At 40.7% G+C, this 13,886-nt stretch overlaps 1 protein-coding gene across 6 annotated transcripts in view; it reads left to right on the top strand.

The window, feature by feature from the left end:
* SHROOM3 (shroom family member 3) overlaps window positions 1-13,886 on the top strand; it is a 137,316-nt gene that overhangs the window by 2,335 nt on the left and 121,095 nt on the right. The window contains exon 1 of one of the 6 annotated variants that reach the window (XM_015861640.2): window positions 2,069-2,493. The exons of the other annotated variants lie outside the window; for them this stretch is intronic. Coding sequence (XP_015717126.1) covers window positions 2,461-2,493 — 33 coding nt within the window. The 5' untranslated portion in view covers window positions 2,069-2,460. Of the gene's footprint in view, window positions 1-2,068; window positions 2,494-13,886 lie in introns of those variants that run through there. 6 annotated transcript variants of the gene reach the window in all.

Below are 13,886 nucleotides of genomic sequence, written 5' to 3'. Positions count from 1 at the left end.
ACTTCACATTTATTCTTTACCTATCGGTTGTGCTCTACATTTGTGAGGAAACTGAATTTCTTTTTGCTTTGACATTCTTCTGTGACATAAAAAGCCCTACCCCCTGTGCTGGTATTTTTTTTAATTAGGGGCAGGGAGGCAGAGAGGCAGAGGGATGGCTCTGGATGCTGAACATTAATTAATCTATGGGATTTGGTTTCCACGACAACGAGGCCCCTTAATGTCAAACATGTCTGGAGCGTGCATAGCGCTGCTGGGAGCTCTATGCCTTGTGCTTGCATTCTGTGAAGCAGCGCTGCAAAAATGTGCATTGTTAAAAAAAACTTGGAGCTTCTGCTAAGTTTGTGCTGTCAGTGTTGGCATTTTGTTCTACTTACGTGTTAGCAGCAGTGAGCTGGAGAACAGTTAGCGTGACTAAGCTGTGCTTTCTGGAATCTGGGCAGCACCTACAGCAGGTTTCCAATTTCATTGGAGAAACTCATTTCTTCTTGTGTTTGAATTCTTGGGTGGGAATTCACTATGCATTCTTTAGAATGAATTGTATATTAGTAATTTAGCTAATTCAGTATTATCCCAATTATACTGCGGAGCAGTGAGGAACTGTGGGAAATAATCAACTGAACTATGTTAACAGGCCAAACCCTCCTGTACTTCCACAAGAGCACTAGCACTACTCATGCAGGTACAGCACTTCTAAACAATGTTATCATTAAATATAGAAAGTATGGATATCAGATTTTCATTTCTGATTATACAAAATTAAGGTAGGGATTTTTTCTTTCAGCTTCCCAGTCTGTTTTGGCAAATAAATCATATTTACATCTGCTTCAAGGACCGTTTGCACTGACAGAGTTGTGTTAAATGGCTTCAGTGTAGATAAAAAGGTAGATTTCAGTAAATATTGAAATTGGTACCTACGAAAGCTTGTAGCTTTACTTAAATCAGTGCAACATCAACATTACAGACTACAGGACAGACAGCAAGTCTGTTCAAATATGGTAGTTATTTGCAGTCATCAGGAACTGGTGTTCTTTGGGACCCACAAATATAGCAAAAATCTGGCCTGTGTTTTGAGCTGGTTGGAAGTGGTGTTTTTGAGCTCAGTCTACCATAGTTCTGGCAGTTCCTTGCACCAATAACAAGGTTGTTACAGCTTCTCAGCGAAAGTCCTCTTGCTGTATAGATGCACTGCAGTGCTCCTGTGCAGTAAGACAGCCTGACTGTTGTTGTGTGCATGGTTGAGTGCACAGATAGAACACAGAGTTAAACACGCTAGTAAATGCTTTGCTGAATCAGGCACGATGCTCAGCACATCATGGAACCAAGTCTAAATCAGCTTGTCAGAAATGTTGGTTGTGCAGCTAACATAATTTTAGATAGTTTAAACAGATGACCTTTATTAACTAACTCTGCTTTTTTGCCTATGGAAACATAAGACTGTTGAAGCAGTTTGATGATGACTAATTCAAAGTCCTCAGCACAGGTCTTTCACAGTCTGTTTTGTGTGGAGGATGAACCATAAACTATTTTTTTTACATCTGACCCACATTTCCCCTCTCCACTGAGGAAAATGCCTTGACATTCCTCCTAACTTACTTTTTTTCTATCTTGTTTCTCAACTAACTATATACAGTTCTTCACGTGAAAGCTTCAGAATCCTATTATTTTATGGTTCTGGCTGTATCGGACATTTAAAAGAACATACTCATTTTCAGAAAAAGAAATCTGGAACTGCTAACACTGTGTCAGCAAAATGGAAATTCAGGGTGTTGACTGGCCTAGAACACCACTTAGTTTCTTGGGAGCCTCAGGAAATTTCCTTTGTCTTCTGGACCTGCTGGTTGGACCACAGGATTTTGGGATTGTGTATAGTCTTCCTGATGTGCCACTTAAGCACAAACATGTGATGGATCCTCTGAAATAAGCTCTGTGGAATTTCCTTAAAGTTATTATTTGCACCAGGAATTAATAGAAGAATGGGCAAAAAATATGTCAGCTGCACATTGCTTTTCCAAGGAGCCTGAAGTGAATGTCTAAAAGTCAGTATCTAAATCAGCACCAAAATATAAATGGTTTGAAAAAAAGATGGATTATAGGCTGAAAATTAACAAAATGTGTTTTCCTTTTTGTATTCACTTTGTGGTATAAAACGTTGTCAGTGAAGAATACAGATAAGAGTTTGAAAGGGAAACTATGGTTCTGTGGTCTTCCTGGGGAAGAATTTCTTATTTATATGAGCTTAAAGACTAGTTGTCAATCAAATTCTTTACTTAGAACTGCTCACAGTTTTCAGAGAAATAAATATCCTCATGAAGTGAACAGGAAAAAGAGTTTGGTGGGAGGAGGAAAGGGACTGTCTGAAGTGAGCACGTTGTGTTTTTGTTTTCCCCAGCTGAATGAACTTTGTAAATTTACAGACCTCAAAAAGTCTGGCCTAAATCTCTAGAAGATGTGCTGTTTATGGTTATCAAATATTCCTTTGGAAAGAAGACTGTAAAGTTGTATTACTTCCCTTTTCCTAGGCATGCTAGTTTTCTTCTTCTGTCCATTAGTGTTTAAAAGCGAAATCTGATATTATATAAAAATGTCATTAATACTTCAGAACCACTGGAAACCACATCCCATGTAAGGATCTCCCCTTCTCTGTTTTCAGATCGTAGTACATTTCTCTCTTTTCTTCTTTTATCTTCTTTTTTCCTTTGTGCCCACTTAGTAGTGGTTTAGAACTATGTAATTTTGGCTCAGATTTGGAGAGATTTGTTCACATTACAAATGCAGAAGTGATGGCTGGTGATACTGAATGCTGAACTGGAACCTGATTTCCTTTGACCATAAAACCATACGCATACCCAGATTTGCATTTGTATATTACTGTTTTGGTTCACTTTAAGCTGTGAAAGCAGTGTTACAAAAATGAAAGCACTGACTGTTCCAGGCAGCAAAGGCAAACTGGGAATAGAATGTTTGTTCCCTCTCTGTTTGCTCTGAGTGTTTTTCAGTTAAGAAATGTTCTTCAGTATTAACCATTCTGGAGCCAAGCAATCTATTTCTGCAGTCATTTTCTTACTATTATGCACAAGCCTTTGAAATAGCTTTGGTTGTTACAGGACTCTTTATTTTGAGCTCCATATTCATGATATGAACAAGAGAGTTATTTCTCTTCCTATGAAGCATCTAAAGCATTCTCTCTCAGACAGCAGCTATGTGGGAATCAGTTCCTTAAACTCAAAAGAACAGGTCACTTACAGGGATTCAGGCTGGAAATATGACACAAACTCTGAGGTTTCTCTCTCAGCAGGGATATAGGAAGAAATAAACGTTTGATAATGACAGGAATAGCTTGGAACAGTCCTCAGTTTCTTGTTCTAAGACCTTGTTAAAAGCCTGGTACAACTTGTGGTGCCTTTTTCTGACAGCTACGGCCTTGCAGGAATCAGTACTTGCTGCAGCTGGATCAGGCTGTCTTCCACCACACTGCCACCTGCCTCAGTGTTTATCCTGTAGTAGTTTTGATTGTGATGCCTTGTTCACATTGCTTTCTTCAGTGAACTCATAGAGCATTTAGTGACAAGTAATGAGAATCATTCCACCAATCTTGACAAGACAAAACCCAAAAGACCATTCTGGATTTTACCTGACTCCTGGATGGACACTTTTCCCTATCTCTGCTTCTGGTCTGACTCCAAACTTTTGTAGTACTTTCATCACAACACTCACAGGATCAGCACTTTACCATTAGGGTAGTCCCGTGAGACAATTGCTCTCCCCATGCAAATGCTCAGAGCCCCAACAGACAAAATAGTCTCACAAACTGACAGGCAGTTCCTTTTCATCCATTCCTCAAACCTCTGTGTAACAATTGCCTGTTTAGGAATGGTTAGTCTTTCTGTAGGGCTGCAAGCACCAAGAAGATGGCTAGTTGATGCTTGCATTAAATGGGACTTATTTGAACGTGGCAGATTTGAGATAGGCATGAGGACGTGAATCAAAGCCTGAGACACTGTGACTTCCTCTGTGATTTTATTTGCTTGTTTGTTTGAAATTTTCCCTACTGGTTCCTGTTTGGATAGACACAGACTTCATTTTCCTTATTACTGCCCTAGAATAGCTTAGGCCCTCTGTGCTGTTAATGTTGAAAAATGCTCTTTTTCACTTTTTGCCTTTCTATATACTATAAGTGTGTTGATGAATGGATCCCTTTCAAAGCCATAAACACCTTATTACACTCAAGCCTTCTTGCAGAGTGCTTTCAGCCCTGATTGTGCATTTAGAGCCACAGATATGAATGTCATGTATAATATGTCAAGTCCTTAGAACTGTTTTTCATGTGTAAGAACAGAACAAGAGTGGTATGTAAGAATCACCTGTGTGCTGGTCTTTTGGTATTTAACTACACCAGCTGATGGAGCATGGCAGAGTGGTATGCTCACTGTCCCTTCTTATTTTCCCTGGGGAAAGCAATAAGTGGGCTGTGATTTGTCTAGGGCTAATTCATAAAGTAGTTGCTTGTGCTTGGTCTCAGTCCAGAGGCAGGCAGAAGGGTGATCCTCTCAGCAAAAAGCACCACATGCCTGCACTGACTGATATCTGAGTTGTAGTAAAAAGGTTAAGGACTAAATCAGTTTGGACAATGGAAGCAATTCCTGATTCCCCTCTCCCCACTCTCCCATCCTTCGTGTTTTGCATTGGAGAAAGTTGTTCTTGACTGTTGATGAGTAGAGGGGTTCATTGTGCAACATCATTCATCTGCATGTCTGACATTTGTTGTTAGACTGGTAACAGATGAGGCAGGTGCCTGATCCCAGGTGTCAAGGAAATGTGGTGGCAGTGGACCTCCACTTTCAGAGGAGAAGGGAACTGATGCTGTAATTGTTCCAGAAAGTAGAGTTAGAGTTCTTCACTGCTCTTTCTCATTTTTCAGGGCTGAGACTAGGGCCTCACAAAAGACTGCTGATGCCAGCACATGGGACAGGATTGCCTACCTCTTCTTAAAGCTAGGGAATTGCTGGATGAAAAGGCTTCTATTGTTAGCTCCCTCCATTAGGCTGCCAATCGTTCTCTAGCACAAAAAGACTTCTGTTCACTTCCACAGCACTTGAATTAGCAGCTACAGACAAACTGTCTGACTGTTGTAAGTGGTACCTTGCACTGGTGCTGCCCCAGTAAAGGTAGTAGGAGCTTTTTGGATTGAAGATAGGAGTAGTGTCAGCTGGTCTCTTATTCGTCATGATGACTCCATCTTTTGAGAGTACCTTGGTTATCCTTATTAACAGAGATCAACAAAGACGAATTCTGAGATTCACAGACAACTTGATGACATGGCTTTTGTGAATGTACATGGGGAAGAAAATTGCCCTTGAAAAGAGTCATACCTCCATGCTAAGAAGAGGACTGATGGATGTTTGTCTTCACCTGGCCTGTCATGCTTTATCTCTTACCAGAGATCAACCCAAACAGCAAAATTTCAGTCCAAATCCACTGAAGTGTCTTGCCTGAAAGATTTGCATCACTACACTGCATTACAGCAGTATGAATTGCAGAAAACCATATGTGGTGTAATCATAGAATCACAGAATCATTCAGGTTGGAAAAAACCACTGAGGTCATCTAGTCCAGCTGCTGTCTGATTGCCACCATGCCCACCAACTATATCCATCAGTACCACATGGTTGGCTGGGACCCAGCAAGAAGGGGAATAGGGTAAATTACCAGCCGAGTGCATACTGTGTCAGGATCAAAGTCTGGGGTGATCCTCCCCCCCTACTCTGCCCTGGTGAGGCCACATTTAGAACAGGGATCTTCTAGTAGGAGTCCAGCAGAGGGCCACAAAGATGATAAAGGGCCTGGAGCATCTCCTGTGTGAGGAAAGGCTGAATAACCTGGATCTGTTCAACCTGGGGAAATGAAGACTGATTAATATTTATAAATATCAAAAAGGAGGTTGGGGGAAAATGGATGAGTCCAGGCTCTTCTCAGTGGTGTGTAGCAATAGGAGGAGTAATTCCATATAAATGTGTGAAATAACTTCTTTATGGTAAGGGTGATGGAGCACTGCAACAGCTGCCCAGAGAGGCTGTGAAGTCTCCTTCTATGGTGACAGTCAAGACCTGCCTGGATGCCTACCTGTGTGACCTACTGTAGGGTATCTGCTTTAGCAGGAGGGCTGGACTTGATGATCTCTTGAGGTTCCTTCTAACCCCAGCAATTCTATGATTCTGTGATGGTGATTCCACCACTTCCCTGGCCAGCCTGTTCCAATGCATTACCACTCTCTCTGAGAAGAATTTGTTCCTAATATCCAACCTGAATCTCCCCTGTCACAATGGCATCCTTCAAAGTAACAACAAGATTTAATAGACAAAATATTTTATTCTCAGGTTCCTGGACAGAGAGAAATCGTGATTAAAAACAACATGTAATCCTTTGGGTCAGTAAACAGAGCCTTTGTAAATCCTGCAGTGGCTTTAGCTTATGTGAAAGAGATTAGTCAGAAAAAAATGCCACGTATCCTTGTTCACTTGGCTGTAGCAGGTGTAATCATAGTTAAGGTTACACTGATCCCAGAATGAAAAGCAGAGAATGCATGCACTCTTTAAATCACTTCTGCAGTTTGTGCAGCAGAAATGGTTGCTTATGGAAGACTCCACTAAACTCAGCCTTTCTCTTGCTTCTTGGGAGTTCAAGGCATATGAGGAAAAACCATCCTCAATAATAGCTGAGCTAATCTCATCTCAAATTTCATCAGTGTTTGCTTTTCAGGATCTTTTGGTAAAGCTCAAAACTGTGAAGCATGAATCCAGCATGGATCTATTGTGCAGAGAGTGCTAAGACTTGGGGAGAGATCTTTGAAAGAGAAAATGAGATGAATTGTAACTTGCTTGCCAACAAGCGTTAGGAGTCAGAGAAAAAATGTACTGAGGCCTTTGAAAATATACTGCTGAACCACAAAATCTTTGCCACTTAATTGTGTGGATACAAAGCCTTGAGGGGATCTCCGTCTGCTTGCAGTGAAAAACATCCAAGACCACTGTCAGAAAACCCTAAAAACTGTTGATATTCATCAACCCAGGAGGTAAATCTCTCTTCTTCACTGGAGAGCTGAGACTGCAGTCTTTGGATTTGAGCATGAACGAGAACTGACTGGTATTCTTTCGTCACTCTAGAGGCTTTGGGCTGTAGTTCTGTTGCTGTCTAGAGGTAGCTTTCTTTTCTTGTCTGACCCACACCTGCCATTATGTTCAGAACAAGGAGTATCTGTTTCACATGTAGGCTACCATATCTGTCTCATCCAAAGGTTTTTCCTGTCTCCTTCATTGGTCCACTTAAACCCTTAATTCATTTAACCAGATCCTTGTTTATAAGGAGATCGGGACTGGATTTGCCAAAACCTCAGCTCTTTAAAGAGACAGAAGTTGTTAAGTGCTGGGAAGCAACCTCCCGCTGTGGAAATTAAGTCTGTGTATCGTGCTCCCAGTGTGTCACAGTGAAAAAAACACCTTCTCGATGTAAACTTGTTTCATATAATAGGGCTCATTTGTGTGGCTGAGCTGCAAATAGAATTCCATATTTAGGCAGTGCCTAGATGTGTTTCCGCAAGTCTTACTACTTTGCCATGATCTTGAAATAAATAAATAAATAATGCTAGCGTTCTTGGTCAATTGAAATCAGGAAAAGGACAACAGGAACAGACAAGGCCAGCTTATCCAGGACACAGCTTGTTAACATCCTAACTGGTATTCAAGCGTAATACTAATTTTTCACACTTGCATTAAAAAATCCCATCAAAAAAACCCCTCAAACCTTGGTGATGAATGATTCCTGCTGATAAGAAAATCACTGTGCTTAAATTCATTAATAGAATAGGCTGTGGGATACATTTCAAAGCACAGGGTGAGAAATAAGCTCCCAAATCCCATTAAGAAATAACAGGATTTATGTGCATTCCTCCCATATACTAACTTTCCCCTCTGGAAACATCTTGTGCTGAGTTGGTGCCATTTTTCAGGCAGGTGCAATGTTTTGCAGTTCCCACAGACCCCTCCAGATAATCTGGCAGCCTGAAAGCCATTCTCTATTCTCACTCAAGAATGGGGATTTTCCAATGTATGGGTGAATGACAAGTTTAGCTGACAAATGTCACAGCTCCATGTTCTACAGGGTTTCAGTCACACATTCTACAATGATGCAGTAAGCAGTTTTGTCCTGTCCATCTCAGCAGTTAAAATGTTTTAAATACCAGGCAACAGAGATAAAAGAGATAATGCTATTCAACAGCCATTATCGACACTGCGTTATTTTGTGAATGTGACTTGAATTGTAACTGTGCAACTTAGGATATTGAATTTTTCAGGGATTTTTCTTGTAATATTAGCAGTTAGGGTTTGTTGTTTGGTTTTTTTTTGCCTTTCTGGTGAAGACAACTTTTTGAAAATATGCCTAATCTTCACATTTGCAATTATTTATAAGAGTTTTTGTGACTTCTTTTGCTTTTAGAGGCATAGATAAATGCCAAATATTAATTCCCATACAGCAGATAAAAGTAAAACTGAAACATTTGTTTAAGAAATGGCAAACGGATTCATTTCAAAGTGCAAAATGGAAACAGTTTCATGGGGCAGAAAGAGGCCAGAAAGGTCTCCAGGATCCCTGAAGATGCCGTGGCAAGAAATGGGTTTTTTGGAAGAACTGAAAGAGCATCTATTCCCTGCACGTTGTAAAAAATTTTCTGACACCTATAGAGCAATTCTGACTTCATGATAAGGAATGTTAACTATTGTCATAGAGAAATATTCTTGATTTTCTATTCTGGTTATAATCAGCTTTTCTACCATGACAATGTCAGCAGATGACAGCTGAAAACTAGAGTCCCTTTGTGCTGTTTGTGAGCATTAAAAAAATATATCTTGGGTTTGGAATTTATAGTTGCGATAGCCTAGATGCAAATATGAAAGAATATAAATACAGCAGTGAGTGAAAGTGAAGCAAGGGTTAGCGAGTCTTCAAAAGCATCAGTGACTTTGCAGCCTTCATAATCATTTTGCTTGGAGTCTGTGTTGTTTTTTATGTTTGATTTAGAGATGTTTACAATGGCATATAATTGTCAGAATATTGACGTCCTTGAAAAGTTGTGCTGGCTGTGATTTATTCTTTTTTAGGTAAGCATTATTTATTCTTCTTACTGTGATTTATTTTTTTTAGGTAAGCATTATTTAAATTTTTAAAAAGTGGATTTTCCCCTCGTGTCAGGTCTCAGATTTTCATTTGTTGTTCAGTGACCGAACTTGTCAGCGGGCTGAGAGAGAGCCACATTTCTCAAATTCAGTCTCATGGAAACTGGGGAATGAGCTGATGGAATTCAGACTGAAAGATCTGGCTGTTTTCCAGGTGCAGATACATGGCAGAACACATTTCTAGTTTCAAGAGAGACAGTTGAAACAGAGGAAGAAGTGAGAAACATTTGTACAGAGAGGGCTGGGGTCGTGGGGAGAGATCTTCATTTTATCAATGATCCCTCATTCTCCCTCCTGCCCTGCTTCACTCCATGTTAGCCTAAAAGCAGTTGCCAGTGTTGATTGAATAGTGTCAGCACAGAAGGGATGCAGCCGCTGACCTGACTATAAGGCAACAGTGAAAGGTTAGAAGAATTAGTCTTGTACTGTAGACTTGTATTAATAGTTGTATTGTGGTGTTGTTGGCACAAACTCTGCAATTAAATAAGTTGTTGGCACTTTTCCCTAGGTTAAATTACTACTACTGTTCCCCCTGCTTGCAAGTCAATGAATACAACACTTTTGGGGAGGCAAGTTCAAACATTTTTGTTCTCCTGGGACTCTGCGCATTTCTGATTTCAAGCTAAGAGGTTTCTGCAGGCTTTGCAAGTAGACTTCTGTTGTTATGCCTCTGCAAACAGCCCATGCAAACGAATGCCAAATTAGCTAAGCTGGGAAGGAGGTGGGTGAGAGGGAAAAGACTGATGTAGAAGCGAATGCCCTTGGAAGGGGTTCCCTCTTTCCCTTATGCCTGGGCCCGGGGATTTTTCCTAGTACTGGGCTATTGTTGCAGGGGATTAAGTTTCCATCACAGCTTCATCGGAGGCAACTCACCCTTTTTGTCAGCCCAGAAAGTCAGCCACAGGCATGAGGGGGCAGACAGCATTGCCTAGCCCTCTCCGAAAGTACAGAGCAGCTGTATTTTTTAATCCTGCAATTGAGTTTGGCCTGTCTGTCAGTGGCAACTGGGTTTGGCCAAGGGCCCCGTGGCACCCTCTGTGCTGTTCTGCAAGGGATGCTAAGAGTAGTACACCTCCCCAGTACTGCTTGCCTGGCAACTTCATATATGCAATTTAGTGACATTTCCTTCTGTTTTAGGAAAAGGAGCCATTGCACTTCTTCCCAAGTCTGACTCTAATTCTCTAATGTAGCGTATCAAACAATATCTACGTCCCCATTTATTCAGTATGGAGTAGACCTAAAAACTACCCTTACCCCACGTCATAGCTTTATTTTTTTCTACGGAGCTGTCATCAAAGCCAGAGGGTCAGCTGCAGTCTGGCTTCCTTTTCTGACCTACATAAAGACAAAGGGTTAGATGCAGCCTAGTCCTTTGGGGTAGCATGCTGTAAACAAAAAAACTGGAAATGCTTCAGTCTGTGTCCCAGTGGCTGGTGTTGAAAAGCAGCAATAATGTGGGAAGACTGTGCTCCTGTGTGAGCTGAGAAACTTCTATGTATAATTGGCTTTCTAAGAAGAAGAGACTAACAGCATACAGAAAAAAATATATTAGAGAGAATTTTAATGTGGGTTTTCCTGAAGATGAGCTGTTACTTAATCCATCATCAAATGCTAATGATAAACTGTGTTTAGATTTTCCCGTTCACCAATGACATTATCATTTTGTAGCTTATATTGATGTTTAATAGAGATTGATAGAGAGTGAGCCACAAGCACGTCAATGCAGTCAGAAGTCAGGAGAAAAGAGTAAGAAGAAACAAAAGTAAGTGCTCTTGAGTAGCTCTGCATCTCTACATCTTCTTGTGTATCTCATCGACTGCTTAAACAAAAGGTTCTTCTACTGGCTGGAGCTGAAGAGAACCAGGGTGAGCATCTATTGTTCTGTATCTTTTATTGCTCTTGAGCTGTGATCTTGTCAGCTCTCATTAGCTTAACAGGCTGGACTGTGTCAGTCCTTGGGTGGGAGACTTTGAAAAGCAACAAGAAATGACACAAAGTTGTTCAGTGCATAGTGCTGCTCCCCCCAGGTCAGTACTGAACCACTGACCCATCAGAGTTTGAGATGGAGAGGGTGTGCTAACCCTGCTCTGTGCGACGTTCTGGCTTTTGGTGATGATATATTGTAGAATGTCAGTCAGTGTCAGGTTTTACTAGAACAAAGTTATGATCCCATGAACCAAATCCTAGTTAGAGTAACTTGCATAACAGCTGCAGTGCCATCTTCTTGTTTTTCCTTCCTCTAGAGCAGGTAAGGTGGTAAATGGCTGTTGTGAGATGTTTTGGTTGCAGATGGCAGCACACAGTGAATTGCCTGTATTTATAGAAAAGTCTTTGCTTGTTTAATATGCTTCAGACATTTTAATGATGAGAGAATATGAGTGGAGCTAGTCAAGTGGGCTATCCCATGCAATAGTCATCTCAGTTTTAAGCCGTCTTTATAATTCACAGGGGGTTGTAGTCTGTCCTTGCACTTTTTGTGAACTTTGTAGACCAGGCTGAATATTCACCCAGATGTCTTTAGATAGTTGCTGGATCTTCAGTACTCAAGAGTGACTCTATCTGCTTTAGTCTGGGGTAAGTTGAAAATTGCGGCACTAGCCTGCCCTTTCCAATAAAACCGTTATCTTCCACTATGCTTGTGGTTGCAGCAGTCAAGATGGCCTGAAGCACATGAGTGAGACCAATGACAGTTGAATCTGAGTGCCAGTGTAGCAAGGTTCCATACAGCTACGGGTTATCATTGACCATCCTCAGCAGCAGTGCCTAAAGGCAAGTTTATTGCACCAGGGTAGGTGTTAAAAGTAGTTCAAGGTGGGAATGAATACCCATTCTAAAAGGTGATAATCAGGGAGACAGGTAAGGAGGCCCAAGAGGCTCAAGTCAGGAAGACACCTCTGCACACATGAGACTGTGCCTTCCTAAACTCTGCATGTATTCCCACAAACTCCCATCCAGGAAAAAAAAGAAAAAAGAAAAAGAAAAAAAAGATGGACAAAAGGCAAGTGTGGTTGTCTCATAGCTGTTCAACAGGCAACTCTGAGATCCTTCTGGCAAGATCTACTGAAGCTGCATTCATCATTGTTTGGCCTGTGTCACCCAGCTGGTCGGGTCAGAGAGCTTCTCTGACCTGAGCCCACAAGTGATGGACAGGTCTGTAGAGGGCATTATCACAACATAATCACATAGATTGAAAGGAAAGCCATGTGCCTTTCTTAACTTTTTTCCCCCTGTTCTCTGAATCTTTAGGATAATACATCTTTTCTTATTTTCCTCTGAATTCATTAAAGCTTCTGTTATTTAATAAGGTTTTCAAAGCAAAATATGGCCCGGAGTGTAGTAATGGAGCTCTTCCAAAGGTCTGCAGAAATTCTGTTGGACTGTTAAAAGATGGATTAATGATGGTCAGAAGTACTTCCTGCTGGGTTGTAGTGTGCTCTCTGGTTTCCTCTATCCCTTAGGCATTAGTGGAATTTCTAGCTGACAAAGAGCTAAGTTTGTTTTTTTTTTTCCTTGCTGGTTTAAGTTAGCAAAATCGGTTTTGAAACAGAACAGAGGATCTAAGTTCTTAGTGGTATTACTGTTTTTGCCAAAACCAACAGCAGCCAGAAAGAAAAATGCTGGGAACTCAAAGAACCTGGTCAGGAAGGGAGCAGAGGAGAAATTCTGCTGGTCTGTGGACTTTGAAATTCCTTTTTTGTGTGTTGCTTGGTTGAGAGAGAGTGTAGGAGGAGTTACATTTGGAGAAGGTGGTATTATGGGTTTACTATTTTCATTTAGTCACAGTATATTAACCATGGGGTGAAAAATAATCTGTAATACGTGTTAAAGAACATAGAACTGTGAAGTCTTGGTTTCATAAGGTGTCCCTTATAAAGAGACAAGTTCTTATGTGCCCTGAACCAAAATTACAGGAAAACAAAAAGAAAAGAAAAAATAAAAAGAGAGTGTTTGAACTGAAAAAATTTGCCTGATCTTTTAAAACAAATGAAAATAACAACTGAAAACAAAAGTGAAATATTCTGCTGTAAAAATGTCAAAGTTAAATGTTTTGACCCTCTCAAAGTAACCTTTCAGCCCTGCCTTTCGGAGATCAGCATAATTGATTGCATGTAACCTGAATATGGAAGCAGCCTTGTTCTTCCCACTCAGAATAACATTACAGCAATGTTAGTACTTGCTAAATAGTGGTGCCCCGCCCTTTTGATAATATGACTTTCAAACTAAAGCTCTGTTTGAATGTGGATGAATTGGGACTTCATACAACCTGTCTTGGTGGTTTATTTTGACATTTAGTCTTCTAGTGGAAATGAGCAGGAACTTGCAAGGGTCCTCATTCATCACCCATTTAGAAGTGCAAGGCACCTGTTAAGCTCCTGGGAAAATGTAGGCAGTCAGTAGAATTGCTAGGAGGGAGTGAAGTATTCCTGGATATGATTCCTGTGGCAGTATGCCTGGATATTATTCCCACACGTTTCAATTTGCTAACGCATTTGTGATGCTTAAAATACATCTTTTATCTGGGAATGTGGTGATATACACCAGTTGGTGCAGTTACTCTTAAAAATAAACAAACAAACAAACAAAAAAAAACTTGTGCGGTGTACAGACTGGGAATCAACCTGTGCAGTGCAGACTGAGCTGACAATAGTGCTTACT

Source organism: Coturnix japonica, chromosome 4 (genome assembly GCF_001577835.2).
Source record: "Coturnix japonica isolate 7356 chromosome 4, Coturnix japonica 2.1, whole genome shotgun sequence".
NCBI lineage: Eukaryota > Metazoa > Chordata > Aves > Galliformes > Phasianidae > Coturnix > Coturnix japonica.
This window is presented reverse-complemented; position numbering and strand designations above follow the sequence as displayed.